Source organism: Tiliqua scincoides, chromosome 6 (assembly GCF_035046505.1).
Source record: "Tiliqua scincoides isolate rTilSci1 chromosome 6, rTilSci1.hap2, whole genome shotgun sequence".
Lineage (NCBI taxonomy): Eukaryota > Metazoa > Chordata > Lepidosauria > Squamata > Scincidae > Tiliqua > Tiliqua scincoides.
This window is the reverse complement of record NC_089826.1, coordinates 80984432-81011506: the sequence shown is the minus strand read 5'-3', so window position 1 is coordinate 81011506 and position 27075 is coordinate 80984432. Positions and strand designations below refer to the sequence as shown.

General features: G+C 41.5%; 1 protein-coding gene across 2 annotated transcripts in view; it reads right to left on the bottom strand.

Moving 5' to 3' along the window:
* The window catches only part of TAPT1 (transmembrane anterior posterior transformation 1), a 73357-nt gene that overhangs the window by 22424 nt on the left and 23858 nt on the right, over window positions 1–27075 (bottom strand). The window contains exons 3-6 of one of the 2 annotated variants that reach the window (XM_066631935.1): window positions 20231–20349; window positions 14234–14257; window positions 7447–7609; window positions 452–587 (exon numbers count right to left, since the gene is read on the bottom strand). In XM_066631935.1, coding sequence (XP_066488032.1) covers window positions 452–587; window positions 7447–7609; window positions 14234–14257; window positions 20231–20349 — 442 coding nt within the window. The remainder of the gene's footprint in view (window positions 1–451; window positions 588–7446; window positions 7610–14233; window positions 14258–20230; window positions 20350–27075) is intronic. The other variant, XM_066631936.1, reaches the window with a different exon arrangement.

The following is a 27075-nucleotide window of genomic DNA, read 5'->3' as shown; positions in this document are numbered from 1 at the left end:
CAGATGGCAACCAATTATAGTGTGCTTGTGGAAACCCTGATGGGGTCTTGGGAGCCTTAGGATTTTTAGGAGTACACTTTGAGACACAACAGAATTCAACAATGAAAACTGACCAGCATAAGAAAATAAGAACCCCGCTGGATCAGGCCAAAAGCCCACCTCTTCCAGTTTCCTGTATCTCACAGCGGTCCACCAGATACCTCAGGGGGCACACAAGACAACTAAGTGACCTGCATCCTGGTGCCCTCCCTTGCATCTGGCATGATGCATAAGAAGTCACAGTCATGTCAATGCAGCATATGAAAAAGAAGGGGCCAACAATTTAATCTACAACCTCTAATCGAGCCCACAAAGCAAGTTTATAATTTTTTTTAAATGGACATAAGGATTAAAAATTTTTTTAGCATGTTCAGAGAAGAAAAAGAAATATAATTCTGACACCAAAGGATACAGACATACAGCACTGCCATGAAAAAGTGGGGAATCACACCTATGTGAGCCCTTTTTCTTTCTTTTGGTTCTGTAGCTGTCCAATAAAGAGCATCTAAGATATCTTGACCGAAAGATGAAAAAAGACGATCAGCTACCTAGGGAGAGAGAAGGGCGCTTAAATTTTGTAAACAATGTTTCTCTTGCACAAGTCATTCAACATCATGGTCATAATGCAAACTGCTCATTGTTTTGTCATTTTGATTTCAGAGTGATTTGTTCACAACTCACTAAGGCTGCAAGAGTGCCCAGTGCAAGGACTTAAGCACTCAGAGTTTTGAATTATCACAATAACAAAACACATATTCCTATATGGCAGGAAATCATCAAAGATAGTTAATTATGAAAGGAAATCAAAACACAGCAAGGGATATTTAAGCCAGCGGTTTCCAAGTTTTCTACTTCCAGGTACTTCTTTCCACATCATTTGCTGAGGAAATCTGCTGAACATGTGTTGGAATTTCAGGGTGCTGTAGAAGCACACACTCAGTTTTATGAGACACATTGGCACGTCGTATTGAACATTATCCTGTGTGACCTGAGAGGGCAACCCAGAATCTTTGCATATTGATAGACAAGGGGCTTTGCATAGATGCTGTTCACAGATGAATCCGAGTCTTTTCAAAGAACCCAAGGTCTCCTCAGAACTCAAGTATGAAACCACCATAAGAACATAAGAACATAAGAACATAAGAACAGCCCCACTGGATCAGGCCATAGGCCCATCTAGTCCAGCTTCCTGTATCTCACAGCGGCCCACCAAATGCCCCAGGGAGCACACCAGATAACAAGAGACCTCGTCCTGGTGCTCTCCCCTACATTTGGCATTCTGACTTAACCCATTCCTAAAATCAGGAGGTTGCGCATACACATCATGGCTTGTACCCCATAATGGATTTTTCCTCCAGAAACTCGTCCAATCCCCTTTTAAAGGCGTCTAGGCTAGACGCCAGCACCACATCCTGTGGCAAGGAGTTCCACAGACCGACCACGCGCTGAGTAAAGAAATATTTTCTTTTGTCTGTCCTAACCCGCCCAACACTCAATTTTAGTGGATGTCCCCTGGTTCTGGTATTATGTGAGAGTGTAAAGAGCATCTCCCTATCCACTCTGTCCATCCCCTGCATAATTTTGTATGTCTCAATCATGTCCCACCTCAAGCGTCTCTTTTCTAGGCTGAAGAGGCCCAAACGCCGTAGCCTTTCCTCATAAGGAAGGTGCCCCAGCCCCGTAATCATCTTAGTCGCTCTCTTTTGCACCTTTTCCATTTCCACTATGTCTTTTTTGAGATGCGGCGACCAGAACTGGACACAATACTCCAGGTGTGGCCTTACCATAGATTTGTACAACGGCATTATAATACTAACCGTTTTGTTCTCAATACCCTTCCTAATGATCCCAAGCATAGAATTGGCCTTCTTCACTGCTGCCGCACATTGGGTCGACACTTTCATCGACCTGTCCACCACCACCCCAAGATCTCTCTCCTGATCTGTCACAGACAGCTCAGAACCCATCAGCCTATATCTAAAGTTTTGATTTTTTGCCCCAATGTGCATGACTTTACACTTACTGACATTGAAGCGCATCTGCCATTTTGCTGCCCATTCTGCCAGTCTGGAGAGATCCTTCTGGAGCTCCTCACAATCACTTCTGGTCTTTACCACTCGGAAAAGTTTGGTGTCATCTGCAAACTTAGCCACTTCACTGCTCAACCCTGTCTCCAGGTCATTTATGAAGAGGTTGAAAAGCACCGGTCCCAGGACAGATCCTTGGGGCACACCGCTTTTCACCTCTCTCCATTGTGAAAATTGCCCATTGACACCCACTCTCTGCTTCCTGGCCTCCAACCAGTTCTCAATCCACGAGAGGACCTGTCCTCTAATTCCCTGACTGTGGAGTTTTTTCAGTAGCCTTTGGTGAGGGACCGTGTCAAACGCCTTCTGAAAGTCCAGATATATAATGTCCACGGGTTCTCCCGCATCCACATGCCTGTTGACCTTTTCAAAGAATTCTATAAGGTTCGTGAGGCAAGACTTACCCTTACAGAAGCCATGCTGACTCTCCCTCAGCAAGGCCTGTTCGTCTATGTGTTTTGAGATCCTATCTTTGATGAGGCATTCCACCATCTTACCCGGTATAGATGTTAGGCTGACCGGCCTATAGTTTCCCGGGTCCCCCCTCTTTCCCTTTTTAAAAATAGGCGTGACATTTGCTATCCTCCAATCTTCTGGTACCGTGGCCGTTTTGAGGGACAAGTTGCATACCTTAGTCAAGAGATCTGCAACTTCATTCTTCAATTCCTTAATAACCCTTGGGTGTATGCCATCAGGGCCCGGTGACTTATTGATCTTTAATTTATCAATGAGGTCTGAAACATCTTCTCTTTTAACCTCTGTCTGACTTAACTCCTCGGTCAGGAGGGGCCGTTCGGGCAGCGGTATCTGCCCGAGGTCTTCTGCCGTGAAGACAGATGCAAAGAACTCATTTAATTTCTCTGCCATCTCTAAGTCTCCTTTTATCTCCCCTTTCCCTCCCTCACCATCCAGAGGGCCAACCGCTTCTCTGGCGGGTTTCCTGCTTCTAACATATTTGAAGAAGCTTTTATTATTCCCCTTAATGTTGCTGGCCATGCGTTCCTCATAGTCTCGCTTGGCCTCCCCTATCACCTTCTTACATTTCTTTTGCCACAGTTTATGTTCCTTTTTATTCTCTTCATTAGGGCAAGACTTCCATTTACGGAAGGAAGCTTCCTTGCCCTTCACAGCCTCTCTAACTTGGCTGGTTAGCCATGCGGGCACTCTCCTGGATTTAGTGGAACCCTTCTTTCTTTGCGGTATACACCTCTGCTGGGCCTCTATTACTGTTGTTTTAAGCAGCCTCCATGCACTCTGGAGAGATTGGACTCTTTTTACCCTCCCTTTCAACCTCCTTCTAACCAGCCTCCTCATTTGAGGGAAGTCGGAAGTCAAGGGTTTTTGTTAGAGATTTGCCTGGTATTCTTCCCCCAACGTGCATGTCAAAACGGATCGCAGCATGATCACTGTTCCCCAATGGCTCAATAACGTTTACATCTCTAACCAGGTCCTGCGTACCGCACAAAATTAAATCCAGAGTCACCTGTCCTCTGGTGGGCTCCGTGACTAGCTGATCTAAGCCACAGTCATTTAGCACGTCAAGAAATCCGGTTTCCTTATCGTGACCAGAACACAAATTGACCCAGTCAATATGAAGATAATTGAAGTCCCCCATGATTACAACCCTGTCCCTCCTTGTCACCTCCCTGATCTGTTTCCTCATTTCAAGGTCCCCATCAGATTTCTGGTCTGGAGGACGATAGCACGCCCCCAGTATTACATCGCTGCACAAGCCTGGTAATTTAACCCACAGAGATTCTACGGTGGAGTCGGACCCACCTTCAATCTCTACTTTGCTGGATTCTATCCCTTCCTTAACATAAAGGGCCACCCCACCTCCAACACCAATATGTTACGGTACTCAGAAATATCCATATACCTGAAAATGAATGGGATTTTTGTCTTTGTTTTTATTTGGAAGCTCAACTTATTTTTCATGAGACTGCTTTAATAACCCTAGTCTTCTGTCATAATTTAAATAAATACTATTTGTGTTTCAGGGTAGATCTGTATCCCAACAGGATTTTCATTTTAAAAGGGCGTTGAACTATATCAAAGAAGAATTGCCCTTAGAATATGGTATGCAATAAAATGTTCCTGTGCACTATGTACACATCAAGACCTTCCTAGCACACACACTCAGGAAAATATGCATTGTCAGTTTTGCAGCATTGTGTTCCAGCCTGGCTTGCTTGCAATCTGAACAATGAAATTTGCAATGGATACATCATCTACCATGTTGAAGAACATTGTCACAGGTCAGCTACTGGTTCTCCATGTACAACTATACATCCTTACTATGTGATCCATGCCATTTATAGTAGCATTATGGCGCACAGAATTATGGAAAGTTGCCTTTTACAGAAACCAGCCAGGCGAGCCGCAGAATCCTCACAAAAAACCCGCCATCCTATACAATATATAGAACAATAACCCTAATGGGAAGCTGCAGCCAATGGCACAGTAGGTCAAGGGACCTGCTAGTTGAAAAAGTTTGGGAAGCAATGGACTATGGTATACAAAAAAACCATAGCTTTACCTTTTCACTGATACAGTATCCATGCTTGTAACCCATAAAAGTGAAAAACAAGGCTAGTGGCTACCTTGAAGGATGTGGTTGTATCCCAAGGCTTGTTATTTTTGATTGTACTAACAGAGGTCAAGCCACAAGTTTTGAACTGGTAAGGCAATTATTGCTCACCACGTTTCTTCTGGTGCTTTACCAGGGTGAGATTAGCTGTTGCTTACTTAACTGGTTGCCAGGTTGCCCTTTCTTGTGGTGTGACAGGCAGCCTGCCAAGGTAGACATCTTCTGTCTCAGGAGGGAAGCACTACTGCACAAACAAGACTCTCGCATCTCAAAAGGCAGCCAGGTTTCAAATGCTTTCCTCTCCCCTTGTGTAACATAAAGTACAGAGAGCGATACTAAGATTAGGAAGACCTGGGTTCTAATATTTGCTCACTGCCAGTCACCATCCCTCAACTTATGCAAATATCAAAAAGGAGATGCTTCTACCTTAAAATCACCAAAGCTACAGGTGGGGCCCTGGTATCCATGAGGAATCCATTCTTGGATCCCATGCAGATACTGAAAACCGCAGACAAGGAAATTCGCAGTTTTGGTCCCTTTAAACCCCCCAAAGGCAACTGGAGCTGTGCTGGTCATCTCTGGGGGGCTTTCTGAAGCCCGCAGAGGCCACACATGCCCACCCGTAGCCTCTGCAGGCTTCAGAATAGCCAAGAAGGCTGAACAACACTATTTCCAGTTTCCCTTCAGAAACTATAAGTGAGTTTTTAATGCCTTATAGAGTACTGGGAGGCCCGGGAAAGCCAGATGTGTCAGATATAAAATCTGTGGATAAACAAGCTTCACCGGTAAATGGTACCTGACTTTACTCTGGATATGTAATAGTGCAATCCTATGCATGCCTACTAAGTAGTAAGCCCCACTGAATTCAATGGGCCTTACTCTCAGGTAAGTACGTACAGCATCAGGATTGTAGCCTGAGGGCCCAATCATATTCAATTTTCCAGTGACAGTGCAGCTGTGCCAATGGGGCATGCACGGCATCTTGAGGTGGGCGGACAGTCACAGAGGCCTTCTCAAGGTATGGGAATTTTTGTTCCCTTATCTTGGGGCTGCATTGTAGTTGCACCGCTGTTGCAAAGTTGGATAGGATTGGGCCCTAAGACAGTTAACAACTTTCAGGGTATTTTCAGATTTAAAAAACACACACGGAACAAAATGAGTTAGGAAAGTTTTCTAGTCCAGTTAGATAACTGCACCCAATTAGATAATTGATGCAAATATCACTTGCATTTGCTATACATTACAACTCAAGGATGTATTTTTATTCACTGAAAATAAATGGGAAATTACAATATAATCTGGATATGTTGGGTAACAAAGTGCTGGCAACAATGGGTTGTATCCTATGTTTTCAAGGCACATTTAACACTACCATGCGACACAGTTAGGGAATCACAAGTGTATGCTGTGCCCTATTACTATTCACAAGGGAGGACAAGGGCTAGTGAAAATCGCCTTCCTATTTTCTAGTTATAATCTGTGAAGTGTAAATGGAGAATGTGAAGTGTGAAATATTGATGTTGCCACAGTAAATGCAACACATGGTCAAAGCTATGCTCTATATTTAGAAGTAACAGCAAGTTTCAACAATGTTCAGATTGAGCCTGTACTAAAATGGCAGGTCTTTAATCCTTTTGTTAATCTTTGATATAGCACCTTGTTGTCCTGTTGTATTCATCAGTTGAAGGAACTGCAGGAGTGGTGTGGAGGAAACATCCAGCCTGGATGATCTTTTAAGTCTATGCTGTTCGTCTAAATACTATTTTTTTAACAGTTGTATTTTTGTAACTATATATTGCTAGTCATTCTGGAAGTTTATGTGTTAAATTGAAGAGCAAGAAACTAAATACATGAGCAGTTAAACACAGAGACACTTGTAAAGGAACTATTCATTTTAAAAATTTAATGTACCTTTATGCATGTACTGATTGTTTCACAACATTTGCTGTTAGCTAGGCACCACATGTATAAATAAGACTACACGTCCAGGCACTTGCCTTCAGAAGTTGTCATAATTACTGGCTGGACTTTAAAGAACCAAGGAACCAGCTGTGTGTCCCAAAGGGGCTTTGCACCTGCATTTCCCAAACACGGAGATCCAGTATGGGGGATTGATTAGAATGGACAACTTGAACTAGGAAGAGCTGGTTTCAGTCCATTCTCACTCATGAAATCCACCATTTTGGACCAGTCACTAACTACCCCAACATGGTTGCAGTGACAGCAACATGGGATACTTCCCCATGTAGGCCACTCTGAGCTCATGGAGGAAGAGGAGAATAAAACTGTAATGATACTAATAATAATGGTAAATCTGTTTTGAGGCTGATAAGGGCCTGAATAGCAGTTCTTTTGTGCAATCTGGGTCATGTATCATAGAAAAAGTCAAAAATCCTAGAGCATGCCTAAATCTTTAAGCAATCTTAGTAGCTCCTAGGATCCCTGCCACTCTCTAAATACTCCAAATAATGTATCTATCAACTGTACCAGTATATTATGATTCAACCTGAGGTTTCTTCATTTTTGTTCAATTTGACTGTTTAGCAATGCAAAAAGAAAGAACAGGCACACAAATGTTTTCACTGCTTGTCACTGTCTGAAAGAAACTGACGTGTAACCTCTATCATGGCAGAAAAGACATTAGAATATTGCAAAGCACAAACACCCTTACCGTTATTTCTGACATATCCAGGAAGAAAGTGCACTTTGAAAGTATGCCTATTTCCTTACCTCAAGCATATTATAGATGATGTAGAGTTTGATGACTGATTGTCCTCTTATCAGGTGGTACATCATAGAATAGTCAACATAGTGTAACATGAAGTAGCAGATCATCAGTATAACTCCTTTGAAAATATCACACACCTGAGCAGGCTGCAACAATCGCCTATCACTGAAATACATAAAATTACACAAATTAAAGTACACTGTACTATGGCTGCATAACGGCAATATGAAGTCACTTAGGCAAAGCAAATTGCAGGTCCAAAAGACATTGATCACAAAGCTGCATTTGCTTTGAATATTATTTCAAATATCTTTAAAAATTGCATATTTCTGAAGACTTTGCCTCCACCCAACCTCATATACAGGGCCAACAGCTTATACTTAGCTCTTCAAAGACTCAGCATATTTATTTTTCATATTAAGAGGATACGGAAAGTGATTGGTAAGAGGACAGCTGGCAAATTGTTTTGTTGTAAGATCAAAACCTCCATAAGGTTTCTGAATCAACAAGGTCAAACTCTATTCCACAAACTGACCCAGCATATCCAAAACACTATCAGCAAACAGATGCTTATCAGAACTTCACTCATGGCATTCTGTATGGCTTTATCCTTATGGAGTCAAAGAAATGTTCAGTTATTTATAGAGAAACAGTTAGACAAGTTAGATATTTAAAACTATATCATACAGAAAAGCATGAAAAAATTATGTACATAAAGCTTCAAGACATTTATAGGAAGACCAATTGTAAAATCAGACCAGTTGATGTGATATTATCTGTTGGAATAGGACACGGCTCAACAAGCAATTACCAGCCAGAGGCTCTTCTACCCAGGCTGCTTGCAACTAGTAAGACACAAGAAAACTTGAGGCAGAAAGTTAAAAAGAAGCCTAACTTCTAACTATTGTAGGTGAAGGACAAGGAAGATTAAAATGTATAGCTGATGGCAGAATTGTGAATACAGTGGTGCATAATGTTTTGCATATACCAGGCTTGCAAGGAAATACTTTGAGTGTACCTCAATTAGACAAGATAGGACATATTTTTCGCAATGGTAGATACACTATATCAGGGGTGTCAAACATAAGGCCTGGGGGCCAGATGCGGCCCACAGAAGCTTTTTATCTGGTCCTTAGGCTCTCAGCTGCTGAGCAGTGCTGAAGTGTTACTGCTGAAAGGGCAGCCCACATGAAAATTGGGCTCTCCCATATCTTGAAAGATTATCAAGATTTGTGTATTTTCTCTTCTGTCATTTGCAACTAATGAATTCCTAAGTGAGAAAAAGAGGTGCATATTTTTGGTTATGACCAGTTTAATGACATCACTTCTTGCCTGATGACATCACTTCCATCCCTCTGAAGACATCATGAATGCTATTCGGCCCTCTGTATGAAACAAGTTTGACACCCCTGCACTATATCAAAGATAATAAAATTGTTGAGCAAGCCTTTTGGCACAAGACTTGCTCAACAATATATTCTCTAAAAGGAACAGGAAGTCACCAAGGAACACACCCTTAACATTGACCACAAAAAGGTAACAGGTGCAATATCACTCCAGAGGTTTAGATGCTGCCCTCTTCTGGTAAATGCAACTCAGTGTTGCTATTTCCCAACATTATCTGCAAGCTTTATGCAGCACTATTTGGGTCCATTTACAGTTTTCTCAGTGTTTGAAGGTTCTTGCTGAAGCTTATTTAAATAAAATAAAAAAAAACAGCAGCAGAGGAAGTAATAAAGAGGGACAAAGCTGTGAACACACCTTGATCACAAATAAGTTTTCCTGGCTTTATAGTCATATAAGTTTCCTTATATGGCTTTAAGTCCTCTCCATCAATTGCAATGATGGAGTTGCCCAGAAAAAGAGTTTAGGTCTATTTTAATAGTAAAAGACTTGTACTGGTTAAGGTTAACCAAGTTAAAAGCACTTGGAAAGTAAGTGATCCAATTGTGTTTTATTGTTTTTGTGGTTTTAATTGTTTTAATGTTTTTATTGTATTGAAATATGCTTGTAAGCCGCCTTGAGGGCCTTTATGAGGGGTGGAAAGGCAGGGTATCAATCAATCAATCAAAACAGTAGGGAAGCAGAGACCTCTGAAATTACCCAGCTTGCATTCCTTTTCTTGTTAAAAATCAGAATTTTCACTCTCTTCTTTCTGTGCTAGTTCCAGTCTTGGGGTAGTTCCAGACTTAAATGATCATAAGTTCATCTGTCTCCAATACATTTTTACACCAATTAAGAACAGTTGGGGCATGCAGAGAATTATATCTTCCAGAAAAAATATAAGATCTTTTTTACCTGAGCTGAATTTAAAGGTCAGGTTGCTGGCATTTCTTTTCCAATTCGATATTTTATATTTGGTTCTTAATCTTCTACCCATCCTAAACTTTTACAATCATGGAAGACTATGAAATTTTTAAAAATAAACTGCCAGTCAGACAATTCACTTTGGAGAAATTAATTAACGAACAAATTAATATTAATTTATGCATTGATATAATTCCCTTCTGGTGTAAAACAAAGAGGTTCCTATTTTTGTAAACTGCCCTGGAAACAGCATTGGAAGGGCAGTAAAGGACATTTTCAAATAAATAAAATAGGGTTTTCAATGGATCACAGTAAGAGCTACCTTTAATACATGACTGAATTGTAAATGCAATGCCTGCATACTTCACATGATCAGAGTACTGACTCCATCTGCTGGTTAAAAAAAATAATCTACACAGGCAATGGTGACCAAAAATAGGACTAACATGAACACACAGCACATTCATATTCAGAGAATGTAGTAAAATTGTGGGGTCATACTGGTGATCAGCTTGGGCTAAATTTCTCTGTTTAAAAATTTAAGTATACAATGTAAAAGATAAGGCAATCCCTTAACTACTGGTATAAAATAGAATACGTTTTCAAACTACCCAAGCAATTAACAGGGCAATTGTATTGCATGTGCACTGAGCTCAATGAGATGTACACTCAGTCGTGTACAGGACTGCAGCCTGAGTGTCCAACCAAATGATATGCTTCTGTTCTAAGAAAGTTGGACTACAAGATTTTCTAGAACAGAAAGAGCCATTTAACATTTTTAAAAAATTCACAACCACCTATTTTGAGCATAGGCTTATTTCTCTCTGTGCTCAAGGCAGTTTTGTTTCTATATTCCCTTTCTAAGTCAACAAGGGTGCAATCTCCCCCACCCACCCATACAGGAAGTACCACTCGTGTGAGTGTGGATGGTGGCACTTGGCCTCTCATAGTTGCAATTCTAAACAAACAAACAAACACGACATAGCTTCATGCATTAAAGTTCTGTATGGGCAAATTCCTTACCCTTCAGAACCTGATGTGCCAGTACAAAAGTCACTTTACGCACAGGTTTCCACACTAGCAATTACACTTCAGTTTCAAACTGCTCCTCCCTTCCCTCATTTCATGAAGTGCCACACACAAGTGGCAGCACTGGAAAAACCTGTTTCATTGTCAGTGGAGATTCACTTCCAACTATTATACGGTGTGTGTGTGGGGGGGGAGGGGGAGATAAAGTCAGTTACTGATTGGCATGGGTCAACTTCCCCAGATGAGGTTGCTGATAGCCTCCCAGGTTTCCACATCCCAACTAATGCTTGCAGCTGTTGGGGAAGATAGATGGGCTTATGCTTCATGGCACCAAGTCATCTGTCATCAGCACCACCACTCTGCTCTACTGCCAGATGTGCAAAAAGACCACCTTTTCCAGGTCCAAGAGAGTGCAGATGGATCCAAATGTGCCTTCCGCTGCCCAAACACCTGCTCCACTAGCATTGTCCTATGGTGCAGGTAGTAAACCTGGAGACAGGGTTGAGCAGTGAAGTGGCTAAGTTTGCAGACGACACCAAACTTTTCCAAGTGGTAAAGACCAGAAGTGATTGTGAGGAGCTCCAGAAGGATCTCTCCAGACTGGCAGAATGGGCAGCAAAATGGCAGATGCGCTTCAATGTCAGTAAGTGTAAAGTCATGCACATTGGGGCAAAAAAATCAAAACTTCACATATAGGCTGATGGGTTCTGAGCTGTCTGTGACAGATCAGGAGAGAGATCTTGGGGTGGTGGTGGACAGGTCGATGAAAGTGTCGACCCAATGTGCGGCGGCAGTGAAGAAGGCCAATTCTATGCTTGGGATCATTAGGAAGGGTATTGAGAACAAAACGGCTAGTATTATAATGCCATTGTACAAATCTATGGTAAGGCCACACCTGGAGTATTGTGTCCAGTTCTGGTTGCCGCATCTCAAAAAAGACATAGTGGAAATGGAAAAGGTGCAAAAGAGAGCGACTAAGATGATTACGGGGCTGGGGCACCTTCCTTATGAGGAAAGGCTACGGCGTTTGGGCCTCTTCAGCCTAGAAAAGAGACGCTTGAGGGGGGACATGATTGAGACATACAAAATTATGAAGGGAATGGACAGAGTGGATAGGGAGATGCTCTTTACACTCTCACATAATACCAGAACCAGGGGACATCCACTAAAATTGAGTGTTGGGCGGGTTAGGACAGACAAAAGAAAATATTTCTTTACTCAGTGTGTGGTCGGTCTGTGGAACTCCTTGCCACAGGATGTGGTGCTGGCGTCTAGCCTAGACGCCTTTAAAAGGGGATTGGACGAGTTTCTGGAGGAAAAATCCATTATGGGGTACAAGCCATGATGTGTATGCGCAACCTCCTGATTTTAGAAATGGGCTATGTCAGAATGCCAGATGCAAGGGAGGGCACCAGGATGAGGTCTCTTGTTATCTGGTGTGCTCCCTGGGGCATTTGGTGGGCCGCTGTGAGATACAGGAAGCTGGACTAGATGGGCCTATGGCCTGATCCAGTGGGGCTGTTCTTATGTTCTTATGTTAAACCTTTCCATGGAAGTGTGAGACACCCTCTAGGCAGGTATGAATCATAGCTGCACAGTATATGACCAGTTAATAATGAGGGGAGGGGCTGTATTCTAGTGGTGGGTAACCTGCTTTTCATACAGGATGTATCAGGATTAATCTCTGGCATCTCCAAGTAGGGAAGAGAAAAATTCTTTCCTGAAATGGTGGAGAGCCAGAACCTGTTTCTGTAATATTGAGCCTGATTGATGCAACAATGTCTCATTCACGATAAGGCAGCTTCCCATGAGGATCAGCAGCTTCAGTGGAACATCTTTAGTGAATTTTGACCTGTTAAGATAAGAGCTTGCCTGGTTGGAACTTCAAAGTGAGGGAAGAGGTCCAGAAAAGTAATGAATTATGACTGCAAAGAGACCCCCCTGTAGACATCTATGAATATGCCTCTAGAGTCACAGAGGGCTTGAATGACTATGGGTGCAATCCTAACCCCTTATGCCGGTGCTTTCCAGCACCGACATAAGGACAATGCAGCTCTGACATAAGGGAACAAACATTTCCTTACTTTGAGGAGGCCTCCGTGAGTGACACCCAACTGCAAGATGCAGCACACATCCCATTGGCACCGCTATGCCAGTGCTGGAAAGCACTGACATAAGGGTTTAGGATTGCACCCTATGAGATAGTAGCATTTTCATTCAAAGTACCGGACCAACGATATTTACTTTCCAGCCTCATCAGATGAAACTCAGTTTCAAGAAGTCAAGCATGAAATGGTATTCACCTATGATCTTGATCAAATCTTAAGAAACAACCCACTGTTTCACCAAACCACTTCCCATAAAAATGCTAGCAGAAATATATGTCCCACAAGCAAACAGGTTGCTATGGACCCTATATCTACAATTGGCGTTAAGCTAACTGATAGCCCCTGCCAACAGGGCAAGGAGGTACCTTTTAAAATGGTGCCTTCTTATATCTAGCAGGGGAAGAACAACTGTCCCTTTTCACCCCAGCATGGCATCCAGATGCAAGGAAGGGCACCAGGATGCAGATCTCTTGTTATCTGGTGTGCTCCCTGGGGCATTTGGTGGGCCGCTGTGAGATACAGGAAGCTGGACTAGATGAGCCTATGGCCTGATCCAGCGGAGCTGTTCTTATGTCTTTTCCAGTGGTGGTTGCTGGCATCTCTGGTATTTTTTTTTTTTCCAAGACTGGGAGCCCTTTGGGGACATGGAACTATACTGATTTGAAGCTAAAGAAGTGCTCCTCCACATAGTTTGAATCATTTTTCCATCTTAGTTTTCATGAGATACTGAGCAGTATATACATAGAGAAGTCAGGTAAAAGGGGCATCATTAAAAGGGATGAGAACTTTTCAGCAAGAAGCGATTTTCAATAGACTTTTTGTATGCAATACAGCATATCTTCATCAGCATTCTGGTACAAGAAGTGTTTTGTGCTGCAACTTGTTTAAAATAAAGCAATATGCTATTGCTGAGCATCCCCTGGGTTAAAAGAAATGCTTCCAACTTTACTTGCATGGGCAAATACTGTACTGTGCACTCAAAAGCTGTCTCATTTGACTTGACCCTCAAACAGCTATAACCAGGTAGCCTGTAAATTGCATTTTTAGGTGTAGCCTAAGATTTTAAGGACACACAAAAAACATAACATCTGACCGAGACTCACAAATTTGCAATGATGCACATCATATAGGCACACTCAGAGATCTGAAAATGGCTGGAGCCCCATAATGTGTGGAAAAGGCTTCAGGGAACACATTTCTTGTTTGCCTGATATTTGAAAGCATGCATTTTGCACTAGAAATATTTTAAGCTAGGAATTTCCTTAATTTTTTCTGCAGTTTGACAAGAGTTCATGCGTACACAGACAGCACAAGACCATGCTAAGAATGAAAAGCCAACACCAACCTCATCCTTAGGCCCCGGGGACAGCTGTCTCAAAACAAGGTAAAATGAGAAATGGCATGATGATTAATAAAGTTGCAAAATACTTTCCCAAATAATTAAATGAGCAAGACAGTTGATAAGAGAAATTGCCCATTATTTAAAATTTCTATATTTTAATATGCTGTGCACAATATAACTAGCTTTATTATTCCATGCAACAAGGTCAAAGTCATAAGAGGGGCAGAACCATATATCATGTAATGAGGAAGACGAACTTTGTGATATATAAAAAGCTTTCCAGCAAAAATTTCAGTAATAAAATGTATAACGAGTTTAAAAATCAGTTCCCAAGAGTCATAACAAATTACAGCACTTAAGGCCCAATCGTCACCAGTTTGCCAGCATTGATGCAGCTGCAATGCAACGCCAAGGTAAGGGGACATTTGTTCCCTTACCTTGAGGAGGCCTCCATGACTATCCTTCCACTGCACGATGCAGTACACACCCTGCGGCATACCTGCATCAGCACTGGAAAGCTGAATAGGATTGGGCCCCAAGCATGTAATATAATAAAGTAAGAACTAACTAGGTAGGAGGCACTTTTTCAAGTGGGTGCTCCTCTTTTATTTAGCAGAGGGAGAGTAAATAGCCCTCCTCACCCCAGCAGTGTCTCTTCTAGTGGCTTTCTGCTGTTGTTCTTTTGAATCTTTTTAGACTGTGAGTCTTTTTGGGACAGGGAGCCATTTGATTTTTCTCTGTAAACTGCTTTATGAACTTTCATTGAAAAGTGGTATATAAATACTGTTAATAAATAATAATAACAGTAATATAAAGAACACTCCAGATAGCATCCCACAGTGGCGGTGCTGGCTATTTGATAACCAGGAATACTCCCCCACACTATATACTGTAACACTGCCAAGTGCCTTCTCAATTTTACGGACCAACTATTCATAGAAGTAAGGAGGGGACAGGGAAAAACTATCAGTTGTGCTTGTACCCCTGTGGAATCCACCTATTTTACACACTGATTGTTAAACTAAATAAGTTTTAGATGCAGTTTTTCTCTAACTATGCTATTTCCATTTCATCAGCAGCTCATTAACTGCATTGCCAGAAATCTGTGACATTCATAAATTAGTAAAACATAACCTTGCAAATATATTTACAAAACTTACTAGCCCACAAGACTGTTGGCTTAGACCCCTGCCCAAAACCATTTGTGGCACATCAGAGATCTGAAAGAAAAGAACCACCTAATAAAAACTTTCCTGCCTTGCCTCTGGCATTCATTTTTACCAAGCAAGTAACTATTTAGAAACTTGGTATAGCAATTAGTTTAACTGATCTCACTCCAGAAATGCTTACGATTTTCATAAATGTAATGCAAAAATGCATCAAATGATGCAATTGTTTTATTTTTAAAAAACAATTTAGAAAGCCAAGTTAGCATTCATTTTCTTCTAAAGTCTCTCAAATGACATAGGCCTTGGAAAGAACTGGGTGGTACTGACTGTTGAGCCCCCTTCCTTTTACCTTTTTTCTTTTATACTGAATAAAGCCTTACTTCATTCTTGGAGGGCCATCAGCAACAGAATTCTAGCAGGTAACTGTTGCCTATCATGTTTTTCTCCTACAGTGCCCCATGCAATGGCACCTTTGACAACATAGTGGTGGGAGAGGTCCCACTGAGATACAAGGGGCCCACAAGATGTCACCAAAGGTTTTCTCAAACCTAGAAGTGACCCTGTGGCAAATAATTTGGCTCTGCTTTTTTTTTTTTTTAAGCCATGTGACCTACAAGTTTACTATTTATATGGAGATGTCATTCTAGCCAACACAAGAAATAAAATCAGGATATATACTTACCATGGAGAAGTTCCATGGGACACCACATTCCATTCTATAAAGGAAGTGAAAGTGCTCTTCCCTTCAGTCTGATTTACAAGAAATAAAAGAGAGAGAGAGAGAGAGAGAAGGTTGTAATGTTGCTACACTACGTACGTTGACCATCATGGAAAAGAGGGAAAGTGATTCTGAAAGCTTTATTTTTTCCCTCATGTAGCACATACAGATTGCAGCAGGAAAAGGGTATTTTTCCCTTCGAGATGAAAGAAATGAATCATATCTGCCTAATTTGAACATTTAAGTCTGAAACTAGACCTCAGTAAAAAAGAAGGCTGAAGTCCGATGCAAATTTACTACTGTCAAAGCTGAACTGTGAAACAAACGAAGAGAAGAGAGCCTGTATTCCCACTATTCTACGGAGTTAGATCAGCAGTTGATATACAAATTATCCACCAAAAGAATGAAAACTTTATGGTTTTCAGTGGCAATATACTGCTGCATTCAAGAGTATATAGATATATACACTTGATATAGAGGATGTAAACTGATCCAAGAACATTAATTTATGTATGTTCCTGGGATCATAGTAAACTTGACAATTTCTACTCAAATGTACTTAAACTGTGATCATCTTGACAGAAACAAAACAAATATTCTAACAAAGTAGAAAATACATGCTTGCCCATAAAGTGAGGGCAGGTGGAATCCACTACTTTCTGGTCACAAAACAAGACTGTAATATTCAATTCACTGCAAAGGTTATTGTGATGTTAGTATAGAAGGTGGGGTGGATATAACCTGGATGAAACTGCTGTATCTTATGAGGCCATTAGATAGGGCGGAGTATAAATATAACAGCAGAATCATACACATGTCTACGCAGAAGTAAGTCCCACTGTATTCAATGAAACTTACTCCCAGGAAAGTGTGTATAGGACTGCACCCTAAATAAATGATGAATTAAGTTTTGCTGAAAGGAACACCTTACATCTTTCTCAAAGGGCACCTTTCCTGCAAGATTAAAATTTCAGCAATGAGAGAAAGTGCTGCAGTGCATTCGCTTCTGAAAAAAAATCACCATAATACAAATGCAGCCATTTCAGACAGACTATGATACAAGTGCAGGTTTGTTATACAAAGTGCTAGTCCAACACTTGGGCTAGCAGGAAGCAGCACATCTGCAGAAGTGTGCAGTACTCAATCAAAATACCTGACACTTGGAAGCACCCTTAAACTATCAGGCATCAGGAGATACCAGTTAAGTCTTCAGTGACAGCCCTTAGGTAATACTAACAAAAACTACAAGTTCTCATGCAAACAGAATTTAGGGGGGGGGAACTACCGAGGAGTTCACATTTAATTTATCTAGCTAATTATCTACGTGAAATGATAAAAAGTGTGTTTGGAAAAAACTTCACCCCCAATTCAATGAACCTAATTTCCTTCAGAAATATAAAACTACAAATGAACAGGAAACAAACCTAGACATGAAACAATTTCCCTATGCTGTTTTTTTCCTAGCCCTAGAAACTAAATGCTGAAATAAGACTACATGCAGTTATCTATTTGCATTTCACAACCAGTGGTGCCATGAATAAAGATTAACCTGAAAAAGGGGGAACTATGTTTTCAGAGGAATAATGGATGACCATAATCTCTATTTTAAATACTTTACAAGAGCCTAGGATAAATGAAGTGTAAATAAAGGATGTATAGGCTATTTAATCTCTCTGTTGAGATCTCTGGGAAAAAAACAGAATGAAGGAAGGAGCACTTTTAGTTTCTAAATAGAATGGAATATGATGTGTTTATAGAAAGATCTTTTAAGCAGCTCAAACCAATCAAAGGGAAGAATACCCACATAAAACAAGAAGACAAAGAGCAATCATCCACTCTCAACTTATTATTGCAGTACTTTACATCCTAGAGTGGCATTTGAGAAATATGCCTTTTGGAGGAATACATTTTCCTGTTGCACTGTTAAAAAGAGCAACCTTTAACCTTAGAAGAGAAAAACATTATACCACATATCAAACAAGTATAAGGTTCTAAACTAATTAAAAGCATTCACAAAACAAGTTCCATGTTAGAGAGCAGCAAAGAGAAATTTAGGATGAGGACTGCGTGAAGGAATATTTTACTGTGAAAAAAAGACCAAGAAATTTAAACTTCCACATTGATAATTCTACAAATCAATGGGAAAATTTACAAATGTTGATGCATCTGGATTATATTTGAGACCTCTGCAATATGCTTTTGTATGCTGAAGACTTATTTAGTATAATGGTTGCCAAACTCACAACCGCTATGTGACATAAAAGCAATCCCTGTTTGGACCATCGCTTACCGTTCTGCTGTGCAGCTCATAAGAAGCCCCTCTGATCTCCACAGTGTGACAGTCTCTGGGCAGTTGCATCAGTAGCCCACTGTCGCAGTTGACTTTGCGTCTGGTTTTCCAGGCAGATGCAACTGGGGCTTCTTGTGAGCAGCACAGCAGAATGGTAAGTGCTGCTCACAGTGGGGAGGGATTCAGCGTCATGCCAGATCTGGCCTGTGGGCATGGTTTGGGGAACGCTGACTTAGTAGAAAGCTTTCCTGCAGCTTTACACAACTGGGCTTAACTAAAAACCTGGGCACAGACACCTCTAGCATGTCATACTCCCATTTCAATGACTGGGACTGGGAAGCTTAATCTGTAAGGCTAGTGATCTACAGAGTGGGGTAACATAAGGAATAGGCTTTTTTCAGGCTGGAGATTTAATAAGATAATCACCACCTGCTCTAAAAGTTTTATCTTTTGTCAAAATAGAACCTGTTCATAATTCTATGGATTCTATTCAGAATAATTCTGCCAACATTTATACCAATGCAACCTGATCATATTTATTATAAGTATGAGCAACAGAAAATGTGGTCAACTGTCATCAGGAAATTAAGAAAAAAAAATCACTGTAAGCCAGTCTTTCATCAGTGAGGTCAAGAAGAACAAACCTAACTTGGATACAAAAATAATGTATTAAGTAGGAATTCGTGGAGTGGAAACATGCATCCCATGCTAGGCTGTGGAGAAGAGGGGATTTTATGACACTTCTACACCCAATGAGATGTCAGGATAGTAGTAAAATTCTCCTTACCATTCAGCAGGACAATACAGGTGTCCAAGTCACCATGGTTTCACACACCCAATGGTCAGTTTCCATTTGTTAAACAGTAACCAATATTCATCCACAATTTATTGCCCTACAAATGTGCCCTCTACTACCTTATATACTGGTTTTTCACACCTTATCACCATACAGGAGTTTAAAAATGGGGGGGGGGAATAAAAAACAGTGATTAGCAGTATGACACTAATCTCTTTGCTGGTCAAGACTATGACCTCAAGTAATCTCCACTGCAAACCACTGCATTTATAAGTACAAGTTATTTGTTTAAGGTACAAGTCCTTATCCCCTTGAATCTTGCATTTAACACTTTTAAGGCTGTAGAAGAAGCCACAGTATTCTATACAGCACTCTATAGTTGCTGAATGGTTTTGCCTGAAAAGCTACAATGTGATCACCTCCATAAAGCAGTCCCCTCAAGAGTAGCGGAAATAAAGACTGGGGGCTTGCCTGCATGTCCAAAGCAAAGGACACTCCTCATGCTTTCCTCTCCTGCCCTGGGGCTCAGCCGGCAAAAATTCATTCACCATCCTTGCAGGTTGAACAAGTGTTGGCAACTAAAATGGTTAAAGCCTGATTATAGACACTCAACTTTATAATCTATTCTACTATTTTTATTTCCTTTTTCAGTCACAAAAAGATAATCTGCATCACCCTTAAAAGGTCAAGGCAGATTTCAGGTAGCAATACAATGCTATCTATACTGTCAAATCAACCATACTTTAATAAAATAAAACCTATGAGTTAACAGTCCCAAAGTGTTCTTGGCTTACCTTGCTGGCTCAGAGTTCTATTTGTTCTCCAGCCACAGTTTACTGTTCGCTGCTGTGCAGATCCACAACAGGACAAGTGTTAGGATTACCTTTTGTTTCTTCAGCATGAAGAAGTTTGTTTGAAATCAAATTAAGCATGAAGAACAATACTTTTAAGCAGGCGAGTTAAAAAAACAAAGGAAGATCTTCTGCAAAGCAGTCATCTCTGTAAAAACTTTGTAAGAGGTACTTACCGCAGGCCATAACAAGGCAACGTGATGAACCGGAACGCTGCCAGAAAAACTCTCAATGGGAGGAGGGTGAACACATAAAGAAAAGCATCCAGGCACAAAAAAATTCCGAAGATCATCAACTAGAGATTGAACAAGAGAAACACAAAAGAAAAGAATCAGAGGACTACTGGCACCTTTAAAAATACGGTTTATAAAATCACACTTCCACTTATTCAAGAGCAACATACAGAAGGTCACACAAAATAAAAAACTAAAACAACAGTCACATGGACTGCCTTCCCCAACATGATTCAGTCTGCCCACTGAGAACATCAGGTGACGCTTTGCTCCATGTTCAATACCAGCTGAGATGGGACTGAAGGAGACTTCAGACAGGATCTTCTCAGTAGTAGGCCCAGACGATGGAAGTCCTTCCCTGCCAGATTTCAGAATAGTGGCAAAACCATATTGTTCTGATGGGTCTTTAATATCTAATTGCCAATAAACAGCTCCCTAGCAGATTTTGTGCTGGTGTTGTTGATGTTAGTTTGTGTGTTACTCTTTTTTTATCAGTTAAACTACTCTTGTTAGTTTCTGTTGCTTAGCTCAGGGGTCTCCAAACTGGAGCCAACAATAAAGCCATCCCCATAGCAAGCTGCACTTTCCATTCCACCATGGTGCCCATTTTTATTTTTTTTTAAACCATATCTGGGCATAGGGACACTCTGGCCAGTGGCGTATATTGCCCATCATTCCAGCAGGCTTTGCACCAGGATTTCCGGGCAAATGTGACTACCCAGAGCATCCCTATGCCCAAATCAAGTGAAAAAAGAAGCAGCAATAAGGCAGAACAGTAAGCGCTGCTCATGGAGGGGAGGGCTTTTGACAAACTCCAGGTCCTGCCCATCAGCCATAGTTTGAGGAGCCCTTGTTTAGCTGAAGTTATTTGGAGTTTAAATGTATTTTGTTGAGGATGTTGTTGTTCATGTGAACTACGTCGGAGGCATTTTTGGCCAAAAGAAAGCACACAAATTTTTCAAAAAACAGAAAATGTTCTTAAAAATAAAATTAAAAAAGTTTCTTATAAAACCAGCAGCAGACTTAGGGCCAAATCCTATCCAACTTTTCAGCACCGGTGTAGCAGCAATGCAGCCCTGAGGTAAGGGAACAAATGTTCCCATACCTTGAGGAGGCCTCTGTGACTGCCTTCCCACCACAGGATGTAGTGCGTACCCCACTGGCACAGCTGCACCGGCTCTGGAAAACTGGATAGGATTGGGCCCTGAAATGGTAAGTCCTCTAAAGGTCTGGATTGGAGGAACAGAAAATTTAACTATTTTCCTAAACCTCAGTAAGGATGGAACAAGGCAAACCTAGGGATGTGGGCAGGTATTCCAAAGTCTCTGTGGCATTTACCTGAGAAGGCACAACTGCCCGACTACCCCCACCCCAACTGAACTTTTGTGATCCTTCCTAGAGGACAATACAGAGCCGTGTCTCCCCAGCTCAACTCAGATGCCAGGGGAAGAAAGAGGAATGACATGTTAAAGTAGTGCTTGTTTAGCCTGTTGATCTCTTATGAAATACTTGCATACTGGAACTCATTCAACAAAACTCTGCTCCATAAGGTTCAAACATTGAAATCTCTGCAAATATAATCATGGCTCAATGATTCCTATCTTTACTCAATAGATGAATTGTCCTTGGACAGTTTCACATCATCAGCTATGACCTTCCACTGCTTCCACTAAAGACAGGCAACTTTTTCAGAATCAATTTTAATTGCAACTTCTCCCCCTCCCCAATTTTCTGCCATGCTGTGCAACTTATGCAATAATGGGCTGCTTTGTCCAGGCCAGTATTTATCAGATTTCTATGGAATTCTGGGAATCCTCAACAGGAAAAAATAGTAATTGCAAACTTTTTGAATCACAACTGATATTACTCTGTCATTCATAGCTCCAGCTACGTACTGGGCACACTCTCAGTGGATGCAGTGCAAAAGTGAGGTCTAGAGTCCAGTCAGTGTCTTGTATGAATTGAATGTGTCCAAAAACATGCCGGGGGGGGGGGGAACACGGGACAGGACTGAACAATGTATGGGGCCCTTGGCAGTCAAACAGATATCAAAAGTATTCCCTGAAGTCAGAAAGTTTGAGAACTATTGATCTATAACAGGACTGTGAACAGGCTTATGCCCATCTATGAACAGTGGATTACATTGTCTAACAGTGCATAGTGGATTATTACTTTAAACCAGCAATTTTCAACCACTGTGCCATCTGAACCACTGCAAACAGTTCGCAGGTGTGCTGCAGGAGTTTAGGGGAGGGTCCCAGGCCATTAGTAGGACTCCCCCACCAGCAGCATGGTGTGCATGGTGTGCCATGTCAATTGTCCAAAAACTGATGTTCCCTGACAATTTTAGAGCCTTGGCAATGTGTGATGAAAGAGCTTGAAAATTGCTGCTTTAAATGTTACAGCCAACCTAATGTTTAAAAATATATTTAAACTGTTTTCCTTAGAAATGTATTTCTATTTTATGGGCTTTAACTTACCCAATCCCAAAGCTTTAAAAGATTTCTCTCAGCATATTTAAAAAATTACGTAAATATTAAGAACACACAGTTAAGCTGCCCTTGGGATGTTTTTACAACCACACAAGGTTCTCTCTTGTTAAATCAAAGTTAGTCATACTGCAACATTGTCCTTTTAGGACAGGGGTGCTCACACTTTTTTGGCTCGACAGCTACTTTGAAACCCAGCAAGGCCCGGAGATCTACCAGAGTTTTTTTACAATGTTCGCGCTATCATAACATATAACATTTATGTGTACAATGTATGTTGGTGTATCTTGCATAACCGCATGAGCCAATATTGCACAACACAACATAATTAACTATAAACATTTTTTGTAGTTACTTGAGTTTACTTTGATGACTTGCACTGAAGTGAATCAGCCAAGGATGCACTGTCCGGACAGTAGCTGCTGACAGCCAGCCTCAAGCACACTTCCAAATGTTCATCAGTCATGGTGGAATGGTACTTGGACTTAATGATCTTCATGTAGGAATAGGCTGACTCACATAAATAAGTGGAGCCCTTCCTGCCTCAGGTGCTCTTATATCCCTGAGGGCCCTATTGCCTTCAAGTGGCTGCAGCTGTGCAGCACACTCTGCTGGATGCCCAGGCCTTACCCTTAAAGGGGCCACTGCTGACACCACATCTACCTCCTCGCCAGATCTTCTTCGATTCCTATACAAGTGGGGGGGGGGAGCAGATCTCTATACAGACCAGTGCAAAAACAGGGGAAAGGTGTGGGGAGGGAAGATCTCTATATAGACATCACAGCAAGACCAGTGCAAAACCCCTTGCACACAGAACCAACAGATGGAAGTTGGGGGGGGGGGCAGATCTCCATACATACCAGTGCAAAAACAGGGGAAAGGTAAGTCAGCCCCAGTAGAGTCAACGGGGCTCACTCCCAGGGATGCGTGGACAGGAGAGAAGCCTGCCAGCGGCTCCTCTCCAGGTCTACTCACGAGTCAGCCCCAGTAGAGTCAACGGGGCTCACTCCCAGGGATGCGTGGACAGGAGCTCACTCCCAGGAATGCGTCACTCCCAGGGAGCTCACTCCCAGGGATGCATCACTCCCAGGGATGTCTGGATGGGAGAGAAGCCTGCCAGTGGCTCCTCTCCAGGTCTACTCATGAGTCAGCCCCAGTAGAGTCAATGGAGCTCACTCCCAGGGATGCGTGGATGGGAGAGAAGCCTGCGATTGACTCATTTTGCCTCGCGATCAACCGGTAGATCGCGATCGACGTACTGAGCACCCCTGTTTTAGGATATTGTCACAAACCACCTATTACAGGGGTGCTCAACCCTCAGAATGCCACGTGCCACTTTTTAAGTAGATAATCTTGAATGTGCCACTCCACCTTAATGTCGCTTTTAGCTATTACCACAGTAGCTAAATAGTGCTTCCAAGTTCAAGGACAGAATATCCCCAAGCGACAGACAATACAAAGCAAGAATCACAGGAGTGCAGTTTCCTATTTGGGGCTTTCCAAAGACACCTGGCTAACCGCTGTTGAGGCCAGAAAGACGGTCTTGAATAGACCTTTAGTCCAGCCCAGCAGGACGCAATCCAAGGTCCATATGATGTATGTTCATTCTGCATAGACTAGTTCAGCCCCCCACTGCCTGCCCACCTTCTCAACCTCAAAGATCATCTTAGCTGGGATCTCTTTGTGGATGATTTTCCTAAAGATGGTATCTCCGCCTGGCCGGGCCACCTGGGCTTTGCTGGGCACCTCTGTGCTGCCCTGCTTGGCCCTCTCTGCCTTCCACAGCCCACTCCTTGCCCCTTCAGGGCTCCACCAACACCAGTGTTCTTGGGTAAGTGAGCGACCCACCAGTTAGTGGAATGCAGCTTATGATCTGCCTATTGGCTTTCTTTCTTGTCTATCATTCTTTTCCTGCCTTCTCTACATTTTCCAACCAGAGCAAATCAAGCAGAGTAGGCATGGTCACCCCGAGTGTGTCCACTGCAGCATTAGAAACTTGGGGGTGTGTTGTGTAAGAAGTAGCAAAGAAATCAAGCACACTATAACCTACTGTGCTCTTTGTTATTACTTTAAACGTCTTTCAAAAATATATGATGACTTCACCCAAGCCACTTAGAAAGTGTTCGCATGACACTAGTGGCACACGTACTGTGGGTTGGACATCCCTGACCTAACATATCCAACATTGAGCCATATGCCATGCAACAACACTACCATCAACAATTAGTAACAAGCAACAGTCTGAATTTCAAAGTATCAGGCCTTTACAAAGACCAATAAATACTTTAAGAACCGTTCAAGGGACAATATTCACCTTTTAAAAGCTTTTAAAGTTGAGCAGACAGTCTTGTAAATAGACAGAAGCATAGACTGTAATAAAGAGAAAGCAGAGAGCGCATCTAACAAAGCCCAATGCAAACAAGGGTGTTTTTAAACAGAATTGCTTTGTGCAGTCCCACAGGGCCAAATTTAAAAGGGAGATTCTTGCATAAGAATACTAAAACACAGATTTTATGGGTTTGTTTCAGAATTGTCTTCCATAGCCTTGTACACTGAGCACTAGTACTACTTAGCTCAACAACAAATGCATGGAGGGTGTCATTTTCTACCATAATGCATGGATGTTGCTATATATCTACCAAGGCTCAAATGTATGGAGGCCATTATTTAATCACTTTGAACTTGAAGGAAAGACTGCTAGCATGGCGAGCGTGCTAGAAGCTGAAAAATATGTGTGACCCTACATGCTAGAAAGAGATTAACATATAGCTCTCTACAGCTATTAGTGTTGCTAGCTGAAAAACAAATGCAGCCAAAGTCTCATGGCATCTTAAAAGATCAACACATCTATTGAAGTAACATTAGCTTTCATGGACTAGACTCTGCTACATGTTAGCTACAGGTCTGGAAGTAGTCTGACCCAAATTAGTTCTACCCTTGTAATTGCTAACCTTATCACCTAGATTCCTAGAAGTTCAACGCTGCTACTCAGCATTTGAAAACCTTATCAGCTTTCCCAAGGATCTGACTCAGAAGAATGTACTTCTACACATTGCAGTATTTTCCAATTCACAATGTAGCAATACAAACTGCTAAGAATTTCACATTGTATACCTCAGATTCATACTGAGCTAGGATATAAACATAAGTCATATTTTGTGGCTAGAATGTAAATCAATACCTAAATAGCCTGGGGATTTGTTCTAAATTAGAAGTCAAAGGGTTAAAGGAAGTAGATTTCTTAGAGTATACCAGAAAGTTAGCTAAGTTCATTAGAAGATAACAGTGACTTAAGCAGCTGGGTTCAGTAGCTAAATTATGCTGGATTTTTCTAAGAAGCCCCACCCAACAAGTGTTATACAGAGATAACAAAAAAACCACTACTGTATATAAAGTTAAAATTAGACACAAACAGAAATATGATGAAAATGTAAAATAAAAGAATTTCAGTGTTGAACAGAATATAAGTGAAATACAGAACATGCCTAAACTATTGGAACTGCTGTAATACTGAGCCCATACAGGTTGCCAGACGAGTTGTTTGGCCATCTGTCGTTCTTAGCAGAAAGGAAAACTGTTCTACACTCTCAACCACGGAGTAGCAGCAGTTCATGTCCGCTGAACCAGTGTGTCCACGCTTATGCCACAGCAGAAAACAAATATAACATGCCACTACCCTAATGAAAGTTGCAGTTCATGTGTGGCCCCGTGTGCCCTGGTGTAAGTTTGCTACCAACCCTATGGAGTATAGGAGCAACTAGTAACACTGTATCATGGAAGGAGGTAGGACTGATTCTCCATTATAGCTAAGCTTGCAATAGCTGCACTACAGGCTGAAAATGTACTGCTGCTTAGATAAAAAAAACTGAAAGACTCAGAAGTCTTTCAGAGCTTAAACTAAAGCCCATAGGACAATAAGGACACTGAGTTACAGGAGAGGGACAATGACACATATGAAAGGGAGAAATGAAAAGGTTTCACAGAAGAGCTGAAAAAAGAGGCAAGGTATGTAATTCAAAGGTAAAAACAAGTGACATACAATTTATGTTCAGTTAAACAGTGAAGCATATGGTAGTTCAGATGTTTTTACACTGACTGGATGTCTCAGTAATTTAATTTACAGGGCAGGACAATTTTTTTCAAGTTGTTGCAATTTGTTTATTTAAATGCCTTGCTTTTCTGACACAATTGACTCCTAAAGTGGCTTTCAATCAAAATAGACACAGAGGTACAGTATAAACCAGGCATGCTCAAAACGTCGATCGCGATCGACCGGTAGCTCGCGAAGCAAAATCTGGT